This window comes from Moschus berezovskii, chromosome 11, assembly GCF_049115385.1.
Source record: "Moschus berezovskii isolate FMDL1 chromosome 11, NW_MosBer_1.0, whole genome shotgun sequence".
Lineage (NCBI taxonomy): Eukaryota > Metazoa > Chordata > Mammalia > Artiodactyla > Moschidae > Moschus > Moschus berezovskii.
The window spans coordinates 87245528-87271063 of NC_142470.1; the positions used below are offsets into that span (position 1 = coordinate 87245528).

General features: G+C 43.4%; 1 protein-coding gene and 1 non-coding gene across 2 annotated transcripts in view; both read right to left on the reverse strand.

Moving 5' to 3' along the window:
• GALM (galactose mutarotase) overlaps positions 1-24624 on the reverse strand; it is a 61372-nt gene extending 36748 nt beyond the window's left edge. Inside the window, exons 1-3 of the mRNA XM_055399227.2 lie at positions 24203-24624; positions 8405-8559; positions 1812-2018 (exon numbers count right to left, since the gene is read on the reverse strand). Of these exons, the coding sequence (XP_055255202.1) occupies positions 1812-2018; positions 8405-8559; positions 24203-24392 (552 nt within the window). The 5' untranslated portion in view covers positions 24393-24624. The remainder of the gene's footprint in view (positions 1-1811; positions 2019-8404; positions 8560-24202) is intronic.
• On the reverse strand, positions 10018-10089 carry TRNAT-GGU (transfer RNA threonine (anticodon GGU)). The gene has a single exon. It is a non-coding gene; the product is annotated as a tRNA-Thr (tRNA).
• Positions 24625-25536: the final 912 nt, after the last annotated feature.

Here is a 25536-nt window from a genome sequence, read left to right on the forward strand (position 1 = left end):
AATATTAAGTTTTGAGCTATTTTTCCTAGGGAGGGTTTAAAAAACACGATAATGATTTTCCAGTGGGGCAAGAGATGTTCTGAAAATTCAGAGACCCCTTGACCTCAGGCTGATTACCTGCCCAGCAACTCTTACGTGTCTGCTCCAAAGGCTGGTGGCCCCCACCCACTCCCAGCCCAGAAGCTACTGGCTGTGAAGCTGAGCAGTACTTACTAAGACAGCACACACAAGGGAGTTCGCCCTGACCACTTTTCTGTGTGGGGTCTGTGATCTGGGAAACTATCCAGCCTCTGGAAAAAAAAATTTAGAAATACCTCTCCCTCCAAGTCCTTGCAGGACTGGAAGGGTGGAAAATTCTGGTCAGGAGGGTCCTCCTCTCGGGTAAACAGAAAGAGCCTTAGTGAACCTTACGTCCCCATTTTGTGTCCTTCATTGGAACACACAGGCAGATGTAATACTTCACACCTAATTTCTCTTTCTATTTCTGAATGGATTCCTTGAGACCACCCCCTTAATTACAAAAATGTGGAAAATAATGAAAAATCACCATGATCTGCTACCCACATAATACCATTAATATTTTCTGTTATTTCTGTGAAGTTTCTTTCTGAACTTATTTTTTAAAGTGGGGTTTTATGCTTATGACTGCAGAGCCTTTTATGGCTTGTGCCTGTTTGTCTTATTTATTTATTTTTGGTTTGCCTTTAAGATCTCAAGGATTGTTCTTGAACATAAGGAATGAGCAAGTGAAGAACCATCTTTCTTATTTTCAAAGGAAGAGCTTTGGAAATTATGTAAGAACAAATTAGCTCATGCTATTTGAAAAGATTCTAGAAAAAAATCAGCAGCAATTCCTAAAAAGTATAAAAATGCAAGGTATTACTAGCTGGCTATGTACATCATCTTGTGGTAGGAAATCATGCCAAAGTGATTCAAGTATAGTGAACAATGATGAGCTTCTCAGATGAAAAGAAAGTCACAGAATCTAGAGTTTAGCTAAGCCTTTTATTCTGTGTCATGTAATAGCTTCCTCAATAAGCTAAAATATTACCATTGGGGGGAATGAGGTAATTTAGAAGGAATTACCTAAGAGGGTCTCCCAGTGTCTTCACACTACTCTTTAGGTGGGTTTATACAGTGGGAGCACCCCAATACAGGCAGCATTTCCTAAAAGGGGCTGGGCTAAGTACATTTCCAAGGATCCAATGTGGAAAATGTCTTACTTAGAAGTAATTTTTAGGGGAGGGGGAGGAGTTGAATAGGGGAAGCAAATGTTAGCCCTTGTCACAGAGGAGAGGGAGTTCTTTTTTTTTTTTTTAATATTTTAATTCATTTATTTGGCTGAGTCTGGAGGATCTTCAGTTGTGGCATGCAAAGTCTTAGTCGCAGCATGTGAACTCTTAGTTAGTTTGGGCATACAGGATCTAGTTCCCTGACCAGGGATCGAACCTGGGACCCCTGCTTTGGGAGCTCAGAGTCTTAGCCACTGGACCACCTGGGAAGTCCCAGGTGAGAGGGAGTTCTTGAAATAGCTAGTTTTACCTGTCTGAGCATGTGGGCAGCACAAGCTACTCAATGTACTCCCTTCCCTATAATTTCCATTTATTGAGCAGCTACTATGAGTCACATGCTTTGCTAGGTGCTGTTCCTCACCCCAAGGGTGACCCCATCTCCAGAGTAATTCCCTAGTGGGTTAGTCTCTTCAGTCACAGCCCCCCCACCCCCAGGTCATTCCACAAAGCTCACTGCAAGAGAGAAGAGGCAAGTGACACTTCACACTACAGCAGGTGAGCAGAGGCAAGTTCACTTACCTGGCCTGCCAGGTTGAAATAAGAATGATTGGTCAGATTGACCGGGGTAGTCTGACTGGCCTGTGCTCGATAGTTGACCATGAGCTCACTGCCATCCAGCGTGTACGTCACCCAGACTTTTAACTCTCCAGGGTAGCCTTCTTCACCGTCTGGACTGACCCGTGAGAACTCAACACCATTTGACAGCACCCGAGGGGTCCAGAGGACCTGGAAAAAAGTGTTTTCAAAGCTATTTAGTCACTCCAGTGCCAAGCTAAATGCCACACTGCAATATTTAAGGACAGCTTGGAACCTAAAATATAAAACTAGTGAGGATAACAAAACAGAAGGAGACACACGGCCAGAACAAACTAGTATTACCAATGGGATTACCATAAGGATAGAGATTTAAACGCACGAACTAAAAAAAAAACTAAAAAAAAAAAAAATAAACGCACAAACTTCTACGTGTAAAATTAATAAGCTACAAGGATATATTATACAGCATGGGGAATATAACCAATAGTTTCCCTTGTGGCTCAGCTGGTAAAGAATCCACCTGCAATTTGGAAGACTTAGGTTTGATCCCTGGGTTGGGAAGATCCCCTGGAGAAGGGAAAGGCTACCCACTCCAGTATTCTGGCCTGCAGAATTCCATAGACTGTATAGAATTCCATGGGTTGCAAAGAGTTGGGCATGACTTTCACTTTCACTTATAGTAACTTTATTTATTTAGAGAAGAGGTTAATTTTTTTTTTTTGGCTGCTCTGGGTCTTTACTGTTGCATGGGCTTTTCTATAGTTGCAGTGAGTAGGGGCTACTCTCGAGTTGCAATGTGTAGGTTTCTCATTGCAGTGGCTTCTCTTGTGGCAGAGCATGGGCTCTAGGCGTGTGGGCTTCATAGCTGTGGTTCCCAGGCTCTAGAGCACAAGCTCAGTCTTTGTGGCACATGGGCTTAGTAGCTCTGCAGCATGTGGGATATTTCAGCACCAGGGATTGAACCTGGGTCTCCTGCATTGGCAGGTGAATTCTTTACTACTGAACCATCAGGGAAGACCCTATGATAACTTTAAATAGAATATAATCTTTAAAATAGCTCCACTGGAATTCCATCACCTCCACTAGCTTTGTTCGTAGTGATGCTTTCTAAGGCCCGCTTGACTTCACATTCCAAGATGTCTGGCTCTAGGTCAGTCACGTTATCGTGATTATCTTGGTCGTGAAGATCTTTTTTGTACAGTTATTCTGTGTATTCTTGCCACCTCTTCTTAATATCTTCTGCTTCTGTTAGGTCCATACTATTTCTGTCCTTTATCGAGCCCATCTTTGCATGATATGTTCCCTTGGTATCTCTAATTTTCTTGAAGAGATCTCTTGTTTTTCCTATTCTGTTGTTTTCCTCTATTTCTTTGCATTGATCACTGAGGAAGGCTTTCTTATCTCTCCTTGCTATTCTTTGGAACTCGGCATTCAGATGTTATATCTTTCCTTTTCTCCTTTACTCTTCGCTTCTCTTCTTTTCACAGCTATTTGTAAGGCCTCCTCAGACAGCCATTTTGCTTCTTTGCATTTCTTTTCCATGGGGATGGTCTTGGTCCCTGTCTCCTGTACAATGTCACGAACCTCTGTCCATAGTTCATCAGGCACTCTATCTATCAGATCTAGTCCCTTAAATCTATTTCTCACTTCCACTGCATAATCATAAGGGATTTGATTTAGGTCATACCTGATTGGTCTAGTGGTTTTCCCTACTTTCTTCAGTTTAAGTCTGAATTTGGCAATAAGGAGTTCATGATCTGAGCCAAAATCAGCTCCTGGTCTTGTTTTTGCTAACTGTATACAGCTTCTCCATCTTTGGCTGCAAAGAATATAATCAACCTGATTTCAGTGTTGACCATCTGGTGATGTCCATGTGTACAGTCAAGCAGGTTTTAGAAAAGGCAGAGGCACCAGAGATCAAAATGCCAACATCCACTGGATCATGGAGAAAGCAAGAGAGTTCCAGAAAAACATCTATTTCTGCTTCATTGACTATGCCAAAGCCTTTGACTCTGTGGATCACAATAAACTGTGGAACATTCTTAAAGAGATGGGAATACCAGACCACCTGACCTGCCTCCTGAGGAACCTGTATGCAGGTCAGGAAGCAACAGTCAGAACTGTACATGGAACAACAGACTGGTTCCAAGTAGGAAAAGGAGTACGTCAAGGTTGTATATGGTCACCCTGCTTATTTAACTTATATGCAGAGTACATCATGAGGAATGCTGGGTTGGAAGAAGCACAAGCTGGAATCAAGATTGCCGGGAGAAATATCAATAACCGCAGATATGCAGATGACACCACCCTTATGGCAGAAAGTGAAGAGGAACTAAAAAGCCTCTTGATGAAAGTGAAAGAGGAGAGTGAAAAGGTTGGCTTGAAGCTCAACTTTCAGAAAACAAAGATCATGGCATCTGGTCCCATCACTTCATGGGAAATAGATGGGGAAACAGTGGAAACAGTGTCAGACTTTATTTTGGGGGGCTCCAAAATCACTGTGGATGCTGATTGCAGCCATGAAATTAAAAGACGCTTACTCCTTGGAAGGAAAGTTATGACCAACCTAGATAGTATATTAAAAAGCAGAGACATTACTTTGCCAACAAAGGTCTGTCTAGTCAAGGCAATGGTTTTTCCAGTGGTCATGTATGGATGTGAGAGTTGGACTGTGAAGAAAGCTGATCGCCGAAGAATTGATGCTTTTGAACTGTGGTGTTGGAGAAGACTCTTGAGAGTCCCTTGGACTGCAAGGAGATCCAACCAGTCCATTCTAAAGGAGATCAGTCCTGGGTGTTCATTGGAAGGACTGATGCTAAAGCTGAAACTCCAATACTTTGGCCACCTCATGCAACGAGTTGACTCACTGGAAAAGACTCTGATGCTGGGAAGGATTGGGGGCAGGAAGAGAAGGGGACGACAGAGAATGAGATGGCTGGATGGCATCACCGACTCGATGGACATGAGATTGCGTGAACTCTGGGAGTTGGTGATGGACAGGGAGGCCTGGCGTGCTGTCATTCATGGGGTCGCAAAGAGTCGGACACAACTGAGCGATTGAACTGAACTAAACTGAATCTTTAAAAATTGTGAATCACTGTGTTATACACCTGAAATTTGTACCTAATCTTCTATGCCTTATCAAGTGCCCATTATGAGCCCAGGGACTTGCTAGAAACGTCACACACACTATCTTTTCTGTCTCAGGACTGACTTAAAGTGGGTACCATTATCCTCATTTAAAGATGAGAGAGCAGAAGCTCAGAAGGGATAAACTGCTTGTTCCAGGCGACACAGCTAGTAAAATGCTGGATTTGAATAGAGTGGTCTAATCCTAGAGCCTGCCTCCTTATTCTACACCATCAGAGGATGAGGTAGCCAGAGACCTCCAGTCCCTTTAGGGAGCCCTGGGATCACTAGTAAAGGGCACCTTTGCTGACATGAGACCTTCATTTGTTGGGTGCTCATTAGCCACTGACCTGGTGCTTTACATAAACCATTTGATAAGGATTTGGCTGAACCAAGTAAAATTACCATTTTTGTAGGTCAAAACAGTTATGCACTGGCAATTTCATATGGGTACAACTAATATTACTACCCCCATCTTACAGATGATCAAACTGAGTTCAGTGGTGTTAACTTGCCCACTTCTACCTCCTAAATTCTAGAGAATGGAGTAGAACCCTTTCACACTTCATGCAGTTATTTAAAGGGAAAAAAATCATACATTCATACATGTAGACAGAGCTAGGATTCAAACTTAGCCTGACAGTCTACACTATTCCACATCTTTACTTTCAGTGGATGTTTTATTCCAATCTTCAACAGTGGACTTGAGACCAAACACTGTCATTCCAAATAGACTTGGAAGACAGTAACTTGTGTGGACCATAAGAGTGGCCCATGAGCCCAGGCTCTGCCTACCCACTCCTGACATGACCTGCACGTCTCACGGACACTACATTTGCCGGAAGTGGAGCCTGGTGGGAAGGGAGGTCTCTGGCTTCACCGACAGTGAAAGCAGCCGGTATTTGAAACAAGTTCAGTGACCTCGGTAAAAAATTAATTTTACACCCTAATTATCTCCTGGAAATGGTGAACTTTTGAGACATTTGAAATATAAAACCTGGTATATGTGTGATTAAAGAAAAAGGTCAATTAATGTCAATACTAAAGGAAATCAGTCCTGAATATTCATTGGAAGGACTGATGCTAAAACTGAAACTCCAATACTGTGGGCACCTGATGCGAAGAACTGACACATTGGAAAAGACCCTGATGCTGGGAAAGATTGAAGGTAGGAGAAGGGGATAACAGAGGATGAGATGGCTGGATGGCATCACCGACTCGATGGACATGAGTTTGAGTGAACTCTGGGAGTTGGTGATGGACAAGGAGGCCTGGCGTGCTGTGATTCATGGGGTCGCAAAGAGTCAGACACGACTGAGCGACTGAACTGAACTGAAAGACAAAGGAATCCCCCAAATGGGAAATTTTATAAATAAAATATGTGAAATAAAATGGTCTTAACTTGCTACCTAGTTTTTCTCCTTTAGAGAAAGGACACAATGGAAAGATTTTCGTGTAAGTCAGTATCATCAGATAAAGTGGAAAGTACAGTTCCTATTCACAGGAGAATTTCCCTGATTCAGTAGTTTCCGAATTTTCCTGAAAACTTCCAAATTTGTTTCTCTAGGCCTACTTACACCATTTCTAATCCTGTCAGGTTATTCAAATTTCATCTTTAAAAAAGTGTGTTGGTATAAATAAGAAAACATTTACCTGCAAACTGACAATTATGCAGTAATTGTTGAGATCAAACACAACTGAAAACAAAGTTCGTGTGATACTGCTCATGTTGCTCCATGAAAACCTAGTGTCCTAAAACTTTCAATGGTTTCATGATTATATTCTGAGTCTTTCCCCACCCTCTGCGAGCTGTTGCACAGCCACTCTCTCAAATATCCACTTATTAAATGACATGCTATCTTTTCTTGAAGAACAGTTCAACTCCAACCTCCCTAGCTGCCATTAATACTAGTTCCTGTAGCACACCTCTGGCATTTACATTATGGGGCTCGTTGCCTGTAACTGTTATTCATGTAACTTACTACATGATACTCACTATACTGGAGTATCAGGAATCCCCATTCTATTATGCTCCCTGGTTTACAGAAAAGGCTCAGTAAACACCCGGCAGAGAATGATATAAACACTCACTATCTTTATGTGTTTGTTGCTGCAGGGCATACCCTGTAAGTAACACTACAGAAAACTCCGTGTGGAACAGAGGCAGCAGGAAGAAGCTAGAACAAGGTGCTGAGGATCCTCTGAAGACCCCTGGCCAAACAGAGCTAAACCTAACTTCCTCTAGTTGGGGTTTGCCCATGGAGCTGGTATATTCCAAAGACCCTCTGCCCTAATATTGCCAGGACAGAAGCCATCCTCTGCCTTCAGCTGTCTCTGGCATGAGGAGTTTGTTTCATCATGGAGGAAAGGGGAAGTAATGGGGCTGTCTGGCTCTAAGCCACAGACAGGAAGCGGATAGAACAGGGGAAACAGAGAGTGACCAACTTCCTCGGCAGGATATGTGGCGATTAAGAGGTAGAAAAGAAGAAATTGTGATTCTTAACATGACATATATGTTCCTGTCTTCTCTGGCTTTTTTCTAGGAAATAACCTGGGTGGTATAATTTAAAGGAAAGCTAACTACCAAGATTACCTCTCTGAAATTAGACTACTAACAGAATCACTGAGGTTAACCTGCAGACTCCCACACAGCTAGGAAAGAACAGGAAGCCAGGCATTCCCACCTCAGGGAGAAGCTGTCTGATCAATTTATTTTCCTAACCTGGTTATCCAGGGATTCACTTACCAGATGGGCGTTAACGTGGAAAGGGGGAACTGGGGAGAATCTGATGTCATTTTGAGGTGTGAGACCCTTCACTGGAAGGGTAGCCTGGATGTGGCAGCACAATACATGCCAGTCGGAGTCAGGGTGAAGAGTTTATAGACCAGTACTAGGTGGGTGTTGAGTTGGGGGTATGCATGTGACTGTGGCAGACACCAGCAATTGTAGTATAGGAATGAGGGCTTTGGGTCAGGCAGCCCAACCTAGGAGTTGTGTGGCCTTTCAGGGCCTCAGATTTCTCATCTGGTGATAATACGGGGTTCTAATCAGAGTGGGAGATAATAAATACAAATACTTTGTGCAGGAAGTGGTACATATTGTCTTTAATCCACTTTTCTGTTCTGCCTAAAGTCAACTCTCTGATCCCAAAACTGTGAGACAGGCGTTCGTTCCCTGTCTTTCCTAAGTCAAAGGTTGTCATCTTTTCACTCAGGGGCTCCCCTGCCTACTATAGTCAGATGAGCTAGAGAAAGGTGGGTCCTGGAACACAGCCAGGAATCTGCTTGCCCCCGCGGCCCGAACCATGGGAGCAGCCTCTTTCCTGGATCACCTTACCACTCATTGACTCTAAGGCCTAGGGCTGTGCCTGGCAAAGGCAAGGAATGCTTGAAGGTACTTAGTGAAGTGTTCCAGGTGAGGACACTGTGCAATGACTTCAACTCACCTTGTCAAACCCTTTGACTCCTCCATGCAGGCTATTGGGCCCGTTGTTAATGGCCAATTTATACTCCTTCCCATCCAACGTGAACATTCCTTTGGCAATTCGGTTGGCCACCCTGCCAACCACAGCTCCAAAGTAGGGCTGCTTTTGGAGGTACCCTGCAAGGATATGGGATGACAGTGATTTTAAAACCTTCAAACCAAAGATGAGCTCACACTGCTGCCCACCGCTTCCTTCTGAAGGCAGCTGTAAGTATTAACAACATGGGCACACCATGTGTGCGTGGAAGCAAGGAAAATTGGTGTTCTTTACACACAACCCTTCCCCTTTCCAAAAGTAATTCATATTCTTTACAAACATTTTAAAAGACTAAAGCACAAAGAGGAAACTTAAATCACCCTGATCTTATCACTAGAGAGAACCACTGTCAATATATATATATATATATTTTTTTTTGGCTGTGCTGGGTCTTTGTTGCTGCACATGAGCTACTCTCTAGCTGCAGTGCACAAGCTTCTCATGGCCGTGGCCTCTCTTGTTGAGGAGCATGGGTGCTAGGCTCTAGGGCATGCAGGCTTCAGCAGTTGTGGTGCTCTGATTTAGTTGTCCCACAGCATGTGGAACCTTCCCAGGTGAGGAACCTTCCCTATGTCCCCTTCATTAACAGGCAGATTCTTAACCACTGGACTACCAGGGAAGACCACCATTTATATTCTTATGTATATCTATATTGTTGGGTTTTTTTTTGCTTGTTGTTTTGGCCACGTAACGTGGCTTGCAGGATCCCAGTTCCATGGTGGTGGTGGTGATGGTTTAGTCACTAAGTTGTGTCCAACTCTTGAGACCCCATGAACTGTAGCCTGCCAAGCTCCTCTGTCCATGGGATTCTCCAGGCAAGAATACTGGAGTGGGTTGCCATTTCCTTCTCCAGGGGATTTTCCCGACTGAGGAATCAAACTTGGGTCTCTTGCATTGCAGGCAGATTCTTTACCAACTGAACTACAAAGAAAGCCCCACCAGTTCCCTGACCTAGGATCAACTGAGTGCCTCCTTCAGTGGAAACTCACAGTCCTAATCACTGGAATGCCAAGGAATTCCCTCCTAAGTAGATCTGCGTATACCCTTTAATATTTGAGTATACCTGTGCATATGCTTTTCAAATGGGCTTCTTTCACTTAGTAACAGGCATTTAAGGTTGCTCCATATATTTTTGTGGACTGATTTCTTTCTAGCACAGCATAATATTCCATTGTCTGGATGTATCACACTTAACTTATCCATTTACCTATTGAAGGGCATCTTGGTTGCTTCCAAGTTTTGGCAATTATGGATAAAGCTACTACAAATATTCATATGCAGGTTTTTGTATGGACATACATTTTTAACTCCCTTGAATAAAATACCAAGGAATGTGACTGCTGGATCACATGATAAGAGTATGTTTAATCTTGCAAGAAACTGCCAACTATCTCCCAAAGTAGCTATGAAAGTGAAGTCACTCAGTCGTGTCCGACTCTTTGTGACCCCATGGACTGTAACCTACCAGGCTCCTCCCTCCATGGGATTCCCCAAGCAAGAGTACTGGAGTGGGTTGCCATTTCCTTCTCCAGGGGATCTTCCCAACCCAGGAATCGAACCCGGGTCTCCTGCACACCAGGCAGAAGCTTTAACCTCTGAGCCACCAGGGACCATTTTGTATTCCCAGCAATGAATGAGAGTTCCTGTTGCTCCATGTGCTTGCCAGCATTTGGTGTTGTCAGTGTTCTGGACTTTGGCCATTCTAATAGGTCTCAATGTCGTTTTAATTTCCCTTTCCCTGATGACATATAATGTGGAACAAATTTCATTTGCTTTCCAGGAGCTCGAAAATGTGAAAAGCATGACTTCTGTTCAAAAATCATTTAGCTACATCTCCTTTTGACTCCTACCTTGATTCATTCAACTGGTGTACACCAAGCCCCCACTCGTTGCCTGCCACATGCTTGGCATCGGAGACAAGGATAAATTCAACAGCAAGCTGCATCATGGACTTGCAAGAATTCTCTCAGACGGGACCACTTTCTGGCAACAATTAATAAGCCTACCGAAGTAAGAAGAACTTTTCAATCCTTGGCTTAGATGAAGAGTTTTTTAAAAGGTAAGGATAGCAGAAATGACTGCTCCTAACTGTCTCTGAGACACTCTTCAGAACAAATGGATTTTATACTATTTTCATATGTTACCAAGTGTTTTTTTTTTTGGCTGCATTGGGTCTTTGTTGTGGCACGGCAGCTTTTTGTTGCAGCACACAGGCTTTCCCTAGTTACAGCACAAGCGCCTCTCCTTGAGATGCTTGGGCTTAGTTGCCCTTCGGCATGTGGGATCTTAGCTCCCTGACCAGGTATGGAACCCAAGTCTCATGCATTGGAAGGTAGATTCTTAGCCACTGGACCACCATCTAAGTCCCTATTACTAAGCTTTTAAATCAAATCAAATTACAAAAAGTGACAGTCTCACAAAGTCTGAATAGGGCTAAGAAGCTTGTTTTTGAAATGCAGAAAATACTATTTTCCATGAAAACGGGCAGTTTCTAGGTCAAATCAAGAATGCTGGTTTAATCTAGTCAGTAACTGATGTAGTTTGGCCCCAGGTAAATAGCAGGGGATGGTCTTGGTCCCTGTCTCCTGTACAATGTCACGAACCTCCGTCCAGAGTTCATCAGGCACTCTATCAATCAGATCTAGTCCCTTAAGTCTATTTCTCACTTCCACTGCATAATCATAAGGGATTTGATTGAGGTCATATCTGAATGGTCTAGTGGTTTTCCCTGCTTTCTTCAATTTAAGTCTGAACTTCGCAATAAGGAGTTCATGATCTGAGCCACAGTCAGCTCCTGGTCTTGTTTTCGCTAACTGTATACAGCTTCTCCATCTTTGGTTGCAAAGAATATAATCAATCTGATTTCGGTGTTGACCATCTGGTGATGTCCATGTGTAGAGTCTTCTCTTGTGTTGTTGGAAGAGGGTGTTTGCTATGACCAGTGCATTCTCTTGACAAAACTCTATTAGCCTTTGCCCTGCTTCATTCCGTGCTCCAAGGCCAAATTTGCCAGTTACTCCAGGTGTTTCTTGACTTCCTACTTTTGCATTCCAGTCCCCTATAATGAAAAGGACATCTTTTTTGGGTGTTAGTTCTAAAAGGTCTTGTAGGTCTTCAAAGAACCGATTAACTTCGGCTTCTTCAGCATTACTGGTTGGGGCATAGGCCTGGATTACTGTAATATTGAATGGTTTGCCTTGGAAACGAACAGAAATCATCCTGTCATTTTTAAGATTGCATCCAAGTACTGCATTTCGGACTCTTTTGTTGACCATGATGGCTACTCCATTTCTTCTAAGGGATTCCTGCCCACAGTAGTAGATATAATGGTCATCCGAGTTAAATTCACCCATTCCAGTCCATTTTAGTTCACTGATTCCTAGAATGTCGACATTCACTCTTGCCATCTCCTGTTTGACCACTTCCAATTTGCCTTGATTCATGGACCTAACATTCCAGGTTCCTATGCAATACTGCTCTTTACAGCACCGGACCTTATTTCTATCATTGGTCACATCCACAACTGGGTATTGGTTTTGCTTTTGCTCCATCCCTTTATTCCTTCTATAGTTATTTCTCCACTGAGCTCCAGTAGCATACTGGGCACCTACCGACCTGGGGAATTCCTCATTCAGTATCCTATCATTTTGCCCTTTGTTACTGTTCACGGGGTTCTCAAGGCAAGTATAAAGAAATGCAAAAGAGCGAAATGGCTGTCTGAGGAGGCCTTACAAATAGCTGTAAAAAGAAGAGAGGCGAAAAATAAAGGAGAAAAGGAAAGATATAAGCATCTGAATGCAGAGTTCCAAAGAATAGCAAGGAGAGATAAGAAAGCCTTCCTCAGTGATCAATGCAAAGAAATAGAGGAAAACAACAGAATAGGAAAAACAAGAGACCTCTTCAAGAAAATTAGAGATTCCAAGGGAACTTTTCATGCAAAGATGGGCTCGATAAAGGACAGAAATGGTATGGACCTAACAGAAGCAGAAGATATTAAGAAGAGGTGGCAGGAATACACAGAAGAACTGTACAAAAAAGATCTTCACGACCAAGATAGTCACGATAATGTGATCACTGACCTAGAGCCAGACATCTTGGAATGTGAAGTCAAGTGGGCCTTAGAAAGCATCACTACGAACAAAGCTAGTGGTGGTGATGGAATTCCAGTTGAGCTATTTCAAGTCTTGAAAGATGATGCTGTGAAAGTGCTGCACTCAATATGCCAGCAGATTTGGAAAACTCAGCAGTGGCCACAGGACTGGAAGAGGTCAGTCTTCATTCCAATCCCAAAGAAAGGCAATGCCAAAGAATGCTCAAACTACCGCACAATTGCACTCATCTCACACGCTAGTAAAGTCATGCTCAAAATTCTCCAAGCCAGGCTTCAGCAGTATGTAAACCGTGAACTCCCAGATGTTCAAGCAGGTTTTAGAAAAGGCAGAGGCACCAGAGATCAAATTGCCAACATCCGCTGGATCATGGAGAAAGCAAGAGAGTTTCAGAAAAACATCTATTTCTGCTTCATTGACTATGCCAAAGCCTTTGACTGTGTGGATCACAATAAACTGTGGAACATTCTGAAAGAGATGGGAATCCCAGACCACCTGACCTGCCTCTTGAGAAACCTGTATGCAGGTCAGGAAGCAACAGTTAGAACCGGTCATGGAACAACAGACTGGTTCCAAATAGGAAAAGGAGTGCGTCAAGGTTGTATATTGTCACCTTGCTTATTTAACTTATATGCAGAGTACATCATGAGGAACGCTGGGCTGGAAGAAGCACAAGCTGGAATCAAGATTGCTGGGAGAAATATCAATAACCTCAGATATGCAGATGACACTACCCTTATGGCAAAAAGTGAAGAGGAACTCAAAAGCCTCTTGATGAAAGTGAAAGAGGAGAGTGAAAAGGTTGGCTTGAAGCTCAACATTCAGAAAACAAAGATCATGGCATCTGGTCCCATCACTTCATGGGAAATAGATGGAAAAACAGTGGAAACAGTGTCAGACTTTGTTTTTTTGGGCTCCAAAATCACTGCAGATGCTGATTGCAGCCATGAAATTAAAAGACGCTTGCTCCTTGGAAGGAAAGTTATGACCAACCTTGATAGTATATTAAAAAGCAGAGACATTACTTTGCCGACCAAGGTCCGTCTAGTCAAGGCAATGGTTTTTCCCGTGGTCATGTATGGATGTGAGAGTTGGACTGTGAAGAAAGCTGATCGCCGAAGAATCGATGCTTTTGAACTGTGGTGTTGGAGAAGACTCTTGAGAGTCCCTTATACTGCAAGGAGATCCAACCAGTCCATTCTAAAGGAGATCAATCCTGGATGTTCATTGGAGGGACTGATGCTAAAGCTGAAACTCCAATACTTTGGCCACCTCATGAGACGAGTTGACTCACTGGAAAAGACTCTGATGCTGGGAAAGGTTGGGGGCGGGAGGAGAAGGGGACGACGGAGAATGAGATGGCTGGATGGCATCACCGACTCTGTGGACATGAGTTTGAGTGTACTCCGGGAGTTGGTGATGGACAGGGAGGCCTGGCGTGCTGTGATTCATGGGGTCGCGGAGAGTCGGACACGACTGAGCGACTGAACTGAACTGAACTGAAATAGCAGGGAGGGAACACAGCTCCACCCATCAACAGAAAATTGGATTAAAGACTTACTGAGCATGGCCCCACCCATCAGAACAAGACCCATTTTCCTCAGTCTCTCCCATCAGGAAGCTTCCATAAGCCTCTTATCCTTCTCCATCAGAGGGCAGACAGACTGAAAACCACAGACACAGAAAACTAACCAATCTAATGACATGGACCACAGCCTTGTCTAACTCAATGAACTATGAGCCATGTCACGTAGGGCCACCCAAGATGAATCGGTCATGGTGGAGAGTTCTGATAAAATGTGGACCACTGAGAAAGGAATGGCAAACCACTTCAGTATTCTCACCTTGAGAACCCCATGAGCAGTATGAAAAGGCAAAAAGATAGAACACTGAAAGATGAACTCCCCAGATTGGTAGGTGCCCAATATGCTACTGGAGATCAGTGGAGAAATAACTCAAGAAGGAATGACGAGACGGAGCCAAAACAAAACCAACACCCAGTTGTGTATGTGACTGGTGACAGAAGCAAGGTCCGATGCTGTAAAGAGCAATATTGCATAGGAAACTGAAATGTTAGGTCCATGAATCAAGGCAAATTGGAAGTGGTCAAACAGGAGATGGCAACAGTGAACATCGACATTTTAGGAATCAGCAAACTAAAATGGACTGGAATGGGTGAATTTAACTCAGATGACCATTATATCTACTATTGTGGGCAAGAATCCCTTAGAAGAAATGGAGTAGCCATCATGGTCAACAAAAGAGTCCGAAATGCAGTACTTGGATGCAGTCTCAAAAACTACAGAATGATCTCTGTTCGTTCCCAAGGCAAACCATTCAATACCACGGTAATCCAAGTCTATGCCCCGACCAGTAATACTGAAGAAGCTGAAGTTGAACAGTTCTATGAAGACCTACAAGATCTTTTAGAACTAACACCCAAAAAAGATGTCCTTTTCACTATAGGGGACTGGAATGCAAAAGTAGGAAGTCAAGAAACACTTGGAGTAACAGGCAAATTTGGCCTTGGAGTACAGAATGAAGCAGGGCAAAGGCTAATAGAGTTTTGCCAAGAGAACGCACTGGTCATAGCAAACATCCTCTTCCAACAACACAAGAGAAGACTCTACACATGGACATCACCAGATGGCCAACACTGAAATCAGTTTGATTATATTATTTGCAGCCAAAGATGGAGAAGCTCTATGCAGTTAGCAAAAACAAGACCGGGAGCTGACTGTGGCTCAGATCATGAACTCCTTATTGCCAAATTCAGACTGAAACTGAAGAAAGTAGGGAAAACCACTAGACCATTCAGGTATGACCTAAATCAAATCCCTTGTGATTATACAGTGGAAGTGAGAAATAGATTTAAGAGACTAGATCTGATAGAGTGCCTGATGAACTATGGACGGAAGTTCGTGACATTGTACAGGAGACAGGGAGCAAGACCATCCCCAAGAAAAAGAAATGCAAAATAGCTGTCTGAGGAGGTTTTACAAATAGCTGCGAAAAGAAGAAAAGCCAAAAGCAAAGAAGAAAAGGAAAGATATACCGATTTGAATGCAGAGTTCCAAAGAATACCATGGAGAGATAAAAAAGCCTTCCTCAGTGATCAGTGCAAAGAAATAGAGGAAAACAAAAGAATGGGAAAGACTAGAGATTTCTTCAAGAAAATGAGAGATGCCAAGGGAACATTTCATGCAAAGATGGGATCAATAAAGTACAGAAATGGTATGAACATACAGAAGCAGAAGATATTAAGAAGAGGTGGCAAGAATACACAGAAGAACTGTACAAAAAAGATCTTCATGACCCAGATAATCATGATGATGTGATCACACACCGAGAGCCAGACATCCTGGAATGTCAAGTCAAGTGGGTCTTAGGAAGCATCACTATGAAAAAAGGTAGTGGAGGTGATGGAATTTGAGTAGAGCTATTTCAAATCCTAAAAGATGATGCTGTGAAAGTGCTGCACTCAATATGCCAGCAAATCTGGAAAATTCAGCAGTGGCCACAGGAACAGAAAAGGTCAGTTTTCATGCCAATCCCAAAGAAAGGCAATGCCAAAGAATGCTCAAACTACTGCACAACTGCACTCATCTCACATGCTAGCAAAGTAATGCTCAAAATTCTCCAAGCCAGGCTTCAACAATACTTGAATCGTGAACTTCCAGACGATCAAGCTGGTTTTAGAAAAGGCAGAGGAACCAGAGACCAAATTGCCAACATCTGCTGGATCATGGAGAAAGCAAGAGAGTTCCAGAAAAGCATCGATTTTTGCTTTAGTGACTATGACAAAGCCTTTGACTGTGTGAATCACAATAAACTGTGGAAAATTCTTAAAGAGATGGGAATACCAGACCACCTGACCTGCCTCTTGAGAAATGTGTATGCTGGTCAGGAAGCAACAGTTAGAACTGGGCATGGAAAAACAGACTGGTTCTAAATAGGAAAAGGTGTACGTCAAGGCTGCATATTGTCACTCTGCTTATTTAACTTATATGCAGAGTACATCATGAGAAACGCTCGGCTGGAGGAAGCACAAGCTGGAATCAAGATTGCTGGGAGAAAAATATCAATAACCTCAGATACGCAGATGACACCACCCTTATGGCAGAAAGTGAAGAAGAATTAAAGAGCCTCTTGATGAAAGTGAAAGAAGAGAGTGAAAAAGTTGGCTTAAAGCTCAACATTCAGAAAACTAAGATCGTGGCATTCAGTCCCATCACTTCATGACAAATAGATGAAGAAACTGTTGAAATACAGACTTTAATTTTTGGGGCTCCAAAATCACTGCAGATGGTGATTGCAGCCATGAAATTAAGATACTTACTCCTTGGAAGAAAAGTTATGACCAACCTAGACAGCATATTAAAAAGCAGAGACATTACTTTGACAACAAAGGTCCATCTAGTCAAGGATATGGTTTTTCCAGTAGTCACATACTGATGTGAGAGTTGGACTATAAAGAAAGCTGAGCACTGAAGAATTGACACTTTTGAAGTGTGGTATTGGAGAAGACTCTTGAGAGTCCCTTGGACTGCATGGAGATCCAACTAGTCCATCCTAAAGGAGATCAGTCCTGAGTGTTCATTGGAAGGACCGATGTTGAAGCTGAAACTCCAGTACTTTGGCCACCTGATGCATAGAGCTGACTCATTTGAAAAGACCCTGATGCTGGGAAAGGTTGAAGGCAGAAGGAGAAGGGGATGACAGAGGATGAGATGGTTGTATGCCATTACCGACTCAATGAACATGAGTTTGAGTAAACTCCAGGAGTTGGTGATGGACAGGGAGGCCTGGCGTGCTGCAGTTCACGGGGTCACAAAGAGTCAGACACGATTGAACGCTTGAACTGAACTAATGTAGGGTAAAGGGTAGAAAAAGTTTGTCCCTTTTTTCTGGGCAAGGGACTAGCCAGAATACATTAATACACGGGGTACGGTCTTCTCCACTCCTCAAACATCCCAAGGATTCCAGCTATGACATCAACCTCAGACAGCCCAAACCTCAACAAGAGTGCCCTAAAAGTCTCAAATAAAATTGCTCAGGATTCTCAGACAAACCCTCCACACCCTGAATGACTTTCTTTTGGCCTTCTAGGCAAATCAACACTAGTTTAATTGACAAGCATTTTAAACATCCCACATCTTTTATATGTTTTACAATCGCTGCTGGTTGTCCCAAATGAATCTCCATGCCATTTTGTGCAGTGTTCAGTTCAGTTCAGTCGCTCAGTTGTGTCCAACTCTTTGTGACCCCATGAACCACAGCACGCCAGGCCTCCCTGTCCATCACCAACTCCCGGAGTTCACTCAAACTCATGTCCATCAAGTTGGTGATGCCATCCAGCCATCTCATTCTCTGTCGTCCCCTTCTCCTCCTGCCCCCAATCCTTCCCAGCATCAGAGTCTTTTCCAGTGAGTCAACTCGTCGCATGAGGTGGCCAAAGTATTGGACTTTCAGCTTTAGCATCAGTCCTTCCAATGAACACCCAGGATTGATCTCCTTTAGAATGGGCTGGTTGGATCTCCTTGCAGTCCAAGGGACTCTCAAGAGTCTTCTCCAGCACCACAGTGCAGTGTTAACAAAGTGAAATAGGATGTTCGAGGAGTGTGAAGGAAGATATTTGGGGGCAAAGGAGGTAAAGATGATTAAAATTATTAATTGTTCAATACAGTCAGACACAATCACAGCCAGTAGCATTATCTGTTTCAGGTGAGGAAACAGTTCTAGAGAGGTGAAATAATTTGCCCAAGTTCACAGAGCTATAAGGGACAAAGCAGAGATTTTAAACTAGGAATCCTTAATGCTTCTAAAAGGACACTCTTGGGCATGTGTAATATGAAACTGCAGCCTCTAAACTGTTCCCTTTCCCTCCCACCACCTCTTATAAACTCAGGTTTTCTAAAAGCACTAAGTTGATTTTTTTTCTAATCTTTTTATAATGCCTCTCATGGCAGTAATAGCCGGGTGTTGGTTGCAACTGGGGTGAAGATGAAAGGAATCTTGTTGATTATCTGGGTAGATTATTTATACCTGTAGCTCATAAGCAAATATTCTCACCAAGGTTTTGAAAGAAGTCACAATGACTGCAAGTGGGACACGCAGATGAAAAAACATTAAAAAATATTTTGCAGGGACTTTCCTGGTGGTCCAGTGGTAAAGAATCAGCCTTCCAATCCAGGGGACATAGGTTTGATCCCTGCTCAGAGAACTAAGGTCCCATATACCTCGGGGCAACTAAGCCTGCACATCACAACTAGAAAAGCCTGCACACTACAACAAAGACCCAGCAAGTCAAAAAAGAAGAAAAAACATTTTCAATACAAAAAATAGCAGAAGAAAAAACAGGAGGCATTACTGATTTTTCTAGCCTATAACTAAAAGATCCTATGATTTACCTCTTTAGAATTCTACAGAACAAAGATCTCATTTCCTAGGGAGTATGTGAACTCTTCTGACCTCCATTCGTGGCCATCATCCAAGTAGTTTATGTAATCTATCTGGGAAATCAGAGAGTTCACATCTAACCTGGCAATTACAAAAGGACCATTTCTCATGGAATTATCCATGCTTAGCTCTTCCCTGTGGCTCAAAACATTTTGGGTACATAGCAACGTGAAGATAATCCCTGACTCTGTCACATCTTATTGCTTTAAATTATTGGCCTCAGTTTGTCTACATAATACTTAGACATTCAAAGACTATACAGTGAAAATCCAGCCTTCTTCCTATCCATGTACCACAGCTACCCAGAGCTCCTTCTGAAACACAACCTCTGTCGCCAATTTCTTAACACGGGTTTTAATACACTAGAATTGATCAAAATAGTAATATACTGCCATTCACACTAGTATGATTGAGACAATTATGCTTCCCATAATGACATATATGAAGTTCAACCCTGAAGATGGCTGAACATATTAGAAAGCCTTCCCATAATAAGAAAAAAAGAGAAGCTAAAGGCAAAGATGGAGAAGGCAATGGCAAGCCACTCCAGTACTCTTGCCTAGAAAATCCCATGGATGGAGGAGCCTGGTAGGCTGCAGTCCATGGGGTCGCTAAGGGCCGGACACGACTGAGTGACTTCACTTTTCACTTTCACACATTGGAGAAGGAAATGGCAACCCACTCCAGTGTTCTTGCCTGGAGAATCCCAGGGACGGGGGAGCCTGGTGGGTTTCCGTCTATGGGGTCACACAGAGTCGGACACGACTGAAGTGGCTTAGCAGCAGCAGCAGCAAAGGCAAAGGAGAAAAGGAAAGATATACCCATTTGAATGCAGAGTTCCAAAGAATAGCAAAGAGAGATAAGAAAGCCTTCCTCAGCAATCAATGCAAAGAAATACAGGAAACAAAAGAATGGGAAAGACTAGAGACCTCTTCAAGAAAATTAGAGATACCAAGGGAACATTTCATGCTAAGATGGGCACAATAAAGACAGAAATGGTATGGACCTACAGAAGCAGAAGATATTAAGAAGAGGTGGCAAGAATGCTGTACAAAAAAGATCTTCACGACCCAGATAATCATGATGATGTGATCACTCACCGAGAGCCAGACATCCTGGAATGTCAAGTCAAGTGGGTCTTAGGAAGCATCACTATGAAAAAAGGTAGTGGAGGTGATGGAATTTGAGTAGAGCTATTTCAAATCCTAAAAGATGATGCTGTGAAAGTGCTGCACTCAATATGCCAGCAAATCTGGAAAACTCAGCAGTGGCCACAGGAATGGAAAAGGTCAGTTTTCATTCCAATCCCAAAGAAAGGCAATGCCAAAGAATGCTCAAACTACTGCACAATTGCACTCAGCTCACATGCTACCAAAGTAATGTTCAAAATTCTCCAAGCCAGGCTTCTACAATACATTAACAGTGAATTTCCAGATGTTCAAGCTGGAAAAGGCAGAGGAACCAGAGATCAAATTGCCAACATCTCCTAGATCATCGAAAAAGGAAGAGTTCCAGAAAAACATCTACTTTTGCTTTATTGACTACACCAAAGCCTTTGACTGTGTGGATCACCATAAACTGTGAAAAACTCTTAGAGATGGGTATACCAGACCACCTGACCTGCCCTCTCAGAAATCTGTATGCAGGTCAAGAAGCAACAGTTAGAACTGGGCATGGAACAACTGACTGATTCCAAATCTGGAAGGGAGTACGAGAAGGCTGTATATTGTCACCCTGCTTATTTAACTTATATGCAGAGTACATCATGAGAAATGCCGGGCTGAATGAAGCACAGGCTGGAATCAAGATTGCCGGGAGAAATATCAATAACCTCAGATATGCAGATGATACCACCCCTATGGCAGAAAGTGAAGAAGAACTAAAGGGCCTCGAAAAAGTTGGCTTAAAACTCGATTCAGAAAACTAAGATCATGGCATTCGGTCCCATCCTTTCACGGAAACACTGAGAGACTTTTTGTGGTGGCGGGGGTGGGGGTGGGTCCAAAATCACTGCAGATGGTGACTGCAGCCATGAAATTAAAAGACGCTTGCTACTTGGAAGAAAAGCTATGACCAACCTAGACAGCATATTAAAAAGCAGAGACATTAGTTTGCCAACAAAGGTCCATCTAGTCAAAGTTATGGTTTTTCCAGTAGTCACGTATAAATGTGAGAGTTGGACCATAATGGAAGCTGAGGGCCGAAGAATTAATGCTTTTGAACTGTGGCATTGGGGAAGACTCTTGAGAGTCCCTTGGACTGCAAGGAGATCCAACCAGTCCATCCTAAAGAAAATCAGTGCTGAATATTCATGGGAAAGACTGATGCTGAAACTGAAACTCCAATACTTTGGCCACCTGATGAGAAGAACCGACTCACTGGAAAAGACTCTGATGCTGGGAAAGATTGAAGGCAAGAGAACAGGACGACAGAGGATGAGATGGTTGGATGGCATCACCGACGCGATGGACATGAGTTTGAGTAGGCTCTGCGAGTTGGTGATGGACAGGGAAGCCTGGTGTGCTGCAGTCCCTGGGGTCGCAAAGAGTCGGACACGACTGAGTGACTGAACTGAACTGAACTGAACTCTCATAATGACATATATGAAGTTCAACCCTGAAGATGGCTGAACATATCAGAATGTCTTACTTGATATTCTAAACACGTCTTTGTCTTTTGAAAATAGTTTGCTTTCCTATTTTAAATAAAGACTTAAATTATCTAAATTATAGCAAAGGTTGAAAATGTCTCTCTCAATCCAGTTCCTGGAATACTTCACTATTTTCTCTGATGTGCCATACAGCTTGCAGGATCTTAGTTCCCCAACCAGGGATGGAACCTGTGCCCCCTCAAGTGGAATGGAAGCTTGGAGTCCTAACTACTGGACCACCAGGGAATTCCCAGTATCTAGAATATACTTTAGATGCTTTGATTTGACCTGGCATTTTGTGGAGCCAGCCATGGATGCTGACAAAAGAACGCCATTTAACTTTCTTCAAGATACGTTAATAATATGGGGTGGGGGGCAATATAGTCAATAAAAGCTAGATCACTGTAATCCAAGGGGATCTATTTTTTTTCTCCCTTTTAAGAACATTTGGGGATAATACTTTCTTTCACCTAGACTCCCAGAAAACTCAGAGACTCACAGAGATAACATATTCAACATTACTGCACTCACAAAATTGGCATGTATATGCCTACTAAGAATCTGGTGCTTCCCAGGAGCCATATCATCATCATGGCACACTTTTCGTACGAATTGCGCAAAGATGTCTTTTGTTTTAAGATTCATGTGACCCTTATATCAGAACTAAAATTAGCAACTTTCCTGGTGGTCCAGTGGCTAAGATGCCACGCTCCCAATACAGGGGGCCCAGGTTTGATTCCTGGTCGGGAAATACACCCCACATGACGCAACTAAGAGTTTGCATGCTGCAACAGAGATCAAAGATCCCGAGTGGTCAACTAGGACCAAATAAAACAAGCAAATAAATATTATTAATTAAAAAAAAATTAAAACTAGTAAGAAATGAGTGTGTGTACTACGAGTGGGAGGAAGGGAGGTGAGGGTAGTTACTTCCTGAATGGTGATAAGGCAGAGATGGAAATGAGGTGATAAAAGCAGATACCACTTATCATCTCCAGTGCTTTATAGGCTCAGAAATTCTAGGTCATCTATCCAATTCTCCTCGGACTTCATGGGCAATTTTGCACCAGTTAAGTAATCTCTGTGATTCTGTTTCCGCCGAGCAAATGGTTATGCTAACAGAGATGACTCAGCAAAAGTGATTCTAAAGCATTCTCTTTTGTCACTTGTCAACTCTCTGCCTTCTGACTCTGAAGACAGGAGATAGGAACACCCACCCCAGAAACTGAAAGGGATTTAGAGAGTAAGGGGAAAGTGGAGCTGATTTTCTTAGCCCCTGCACCTTCCGAGTCTCCTATGATAGGCTTGCTGAAATTACCAAAGAAATTCTGCTGAATGTTACCTACACCTTCTCCAGCCAAGCTGTGGAGGCTCCAAGGCAGTTAAAGACAACCAACCAGAGGGTAAGGAATAGAATCCTCAGGAATATTTAGAAAACATTTTTGTTAAGGAAATGAAGAGCCAATTTCAGTCTGCTAAGGGAAAACCAATTCTGTTTTCTGTTGACCTCCCATCCTGGGCTATGTTGCTAAAGAAGTAAACAGACAGAAAGACACACACCTAAAGGAAAACCTCAAACCTCCTCTCTAACAGATTTTGTCCACACGCTTACCACTGAGCAGAAAATTAATTCTCAAGCAGTTGCCCTTTGCTAACTCGATCTCTTTTTCTCTCTAGCTATTCAGTGTGCCAAGAGACATCATTATGTACATTTTCCTTTGCCCCAGTGAAATTGCAGTTTTAATTATTTGTTTATGTCATTATTTGGCTAAGGTCTATCTCCACATCTAAACTGCAAGCTGCATGAGGGTGGGGACCTGTCTCCTGGAATGAGATAACTGAATCAACAATGATTGAATGCATGAATTAATACACGTTCTTAGCTGTCATGGATTCCTGCAGAATAAAATCCATCCCAGTTATAAGGAGACTCATTTCTCGACAGTAAGTTGGTCTTCCATGTCAGTACACGGTTATTGATTAGACAGGGGGTGTGGGACACCGAACTCCATAGAAGAAAGCAGATTAAGATTCTGCACCCGCTGAGCTTACCTTACGGAGCATTTCTGAAACAACCAGACCTCAAAGAGAATATGATCAAGGAGAAAGGAAGTAGAAGACGCACGTCTTTGATTTTTTTCCCCTTCTTCAGAAAGAGAAAGAGCTGGGAGCCACACCCCCTCCAGCCTGTACGTCTCTCTCCCGCCCTCTGAGATCAAGGCAGTTCAAAGATCGCTCCAGGGCTGCTGATGTTTTACCTTTCCCTCAACTGACTTTTTAATTAAGGCAAAGCCTGAAAGTATAACCGGAAGCTAAGTCCGACGGCAGTTTCTGTTCACTTTGTCTTTTCCCAAACACTGGATCGCAACACACTGAGTCAGCCGGATCCAAGCGGTCACACGCTCGGTACTTCCCCTCGGTGCCCGCATCCCTGGCCGCTGGTGTGGGGCAGTGTGCGCGGCGGGCCTGGGGCCCGTCCGCAGCCCGGGGCGGAATTCAACCCACCTTCCAACTCGTCAAAGCCGAGCACCACATCTGAGGCTCTGCCCTGCCTGTCTTTGACCTCCAGGGCTGTGATGGTGCAGCCCCAGGAGATGATGTCCACTCTCAGCTGATCTGACTGCAGCTGGAACTTCTCCACTGTCCCTGCTCCCAGGGGCAGTTCTCCAAACACGGCTCTGGTCACCGAAACCATGCTGAGCTCAGGGTGTGCAGCTGCTCCAAGTGCTTCCAACTCCCGCCGCTAAACCTGGAGCCGCAGAAATTTACTGGAGAAGGGGCGGGACGCGGCTCACACTCCTCCCCTTTCTTGCCTGGATTTAGGGAGTGACCACTCCTGCAAAAAATATCCTCTGCGACTTCTCTAAATCATTCCTCTGCCTGAGGGAAGGCAAAGTTTCCAGCTAGGCTGGCAATTTCCAGTCAGTTCTTTTCCTTTGGAACCCTGACTGCATTGCATGTTGGGAATGGTAGTTTTTGGAATGTGAAATTGCATTTTGGGGCCTGTAGTCGTTCTAAACCGAAATCCTGAATCTGCAGTGTTCTACCGTTTATCGGGCACGAGGTTCTCAACAACCGAAGATTCATCCGTTAATGGTGGTTCACTTTCAGATAAGACGCTGAAAAATGAAGAGATGAGAATTAGGAATAGTGAGGGGAGGAGATCTTAGGGGGAAATTTTGATTTTTAACTCTTTGACCCAGTGGGAAAGAAGTTCAAAGCTAATTTAGAAAATGGGTAAATAACTGCAGGTTTCTCTGGACACTGACTGAGGATCCATTCTGTTTGTCCCACACAAACAACTCTGAAGGTGTTTCTGTTGGAGCCACTGCGGAGAGGCTCTCCAGACTACCAGCCTGGAGTAGCAGCCTGCACAGGGTCCCATGTAGAGATTAGGACATATTTATATGCAGAGTACATCATGAGGAACGCTGGGCTGGAAGAAGCGCAAGCTGGAATCAAAATTGCCGGGAGAAATATCAATAACCTCAGATATGCAGATGACACCACCCTTATGGCAGAAAGTGAAGAGGAACTCAAAGGCCTCTTGATGAAAGTGAAAGAGGAGAGTGAAAATGTTGGCTTGAAGCTCAACATTCAGAAAACAAAGATCATGGCATCTGGTCCCATCACTTCATGGGAAATAGATGGGGAAACAGTGGAAACAGTGTCAGACTTTACTTTTGGGGGCTCCAAAATCACTGTGGATGCTGATTGTAGCCAGGAAATTAAAAGATGCTTACTCCTTGGAAGGAAAGTTATGACCAACCTTCAGTTCAGTTCAGTCGCTCAGTCGTGTCCGACTCTCCGCGACCCCATGAATCACAGCACGCCAGGCC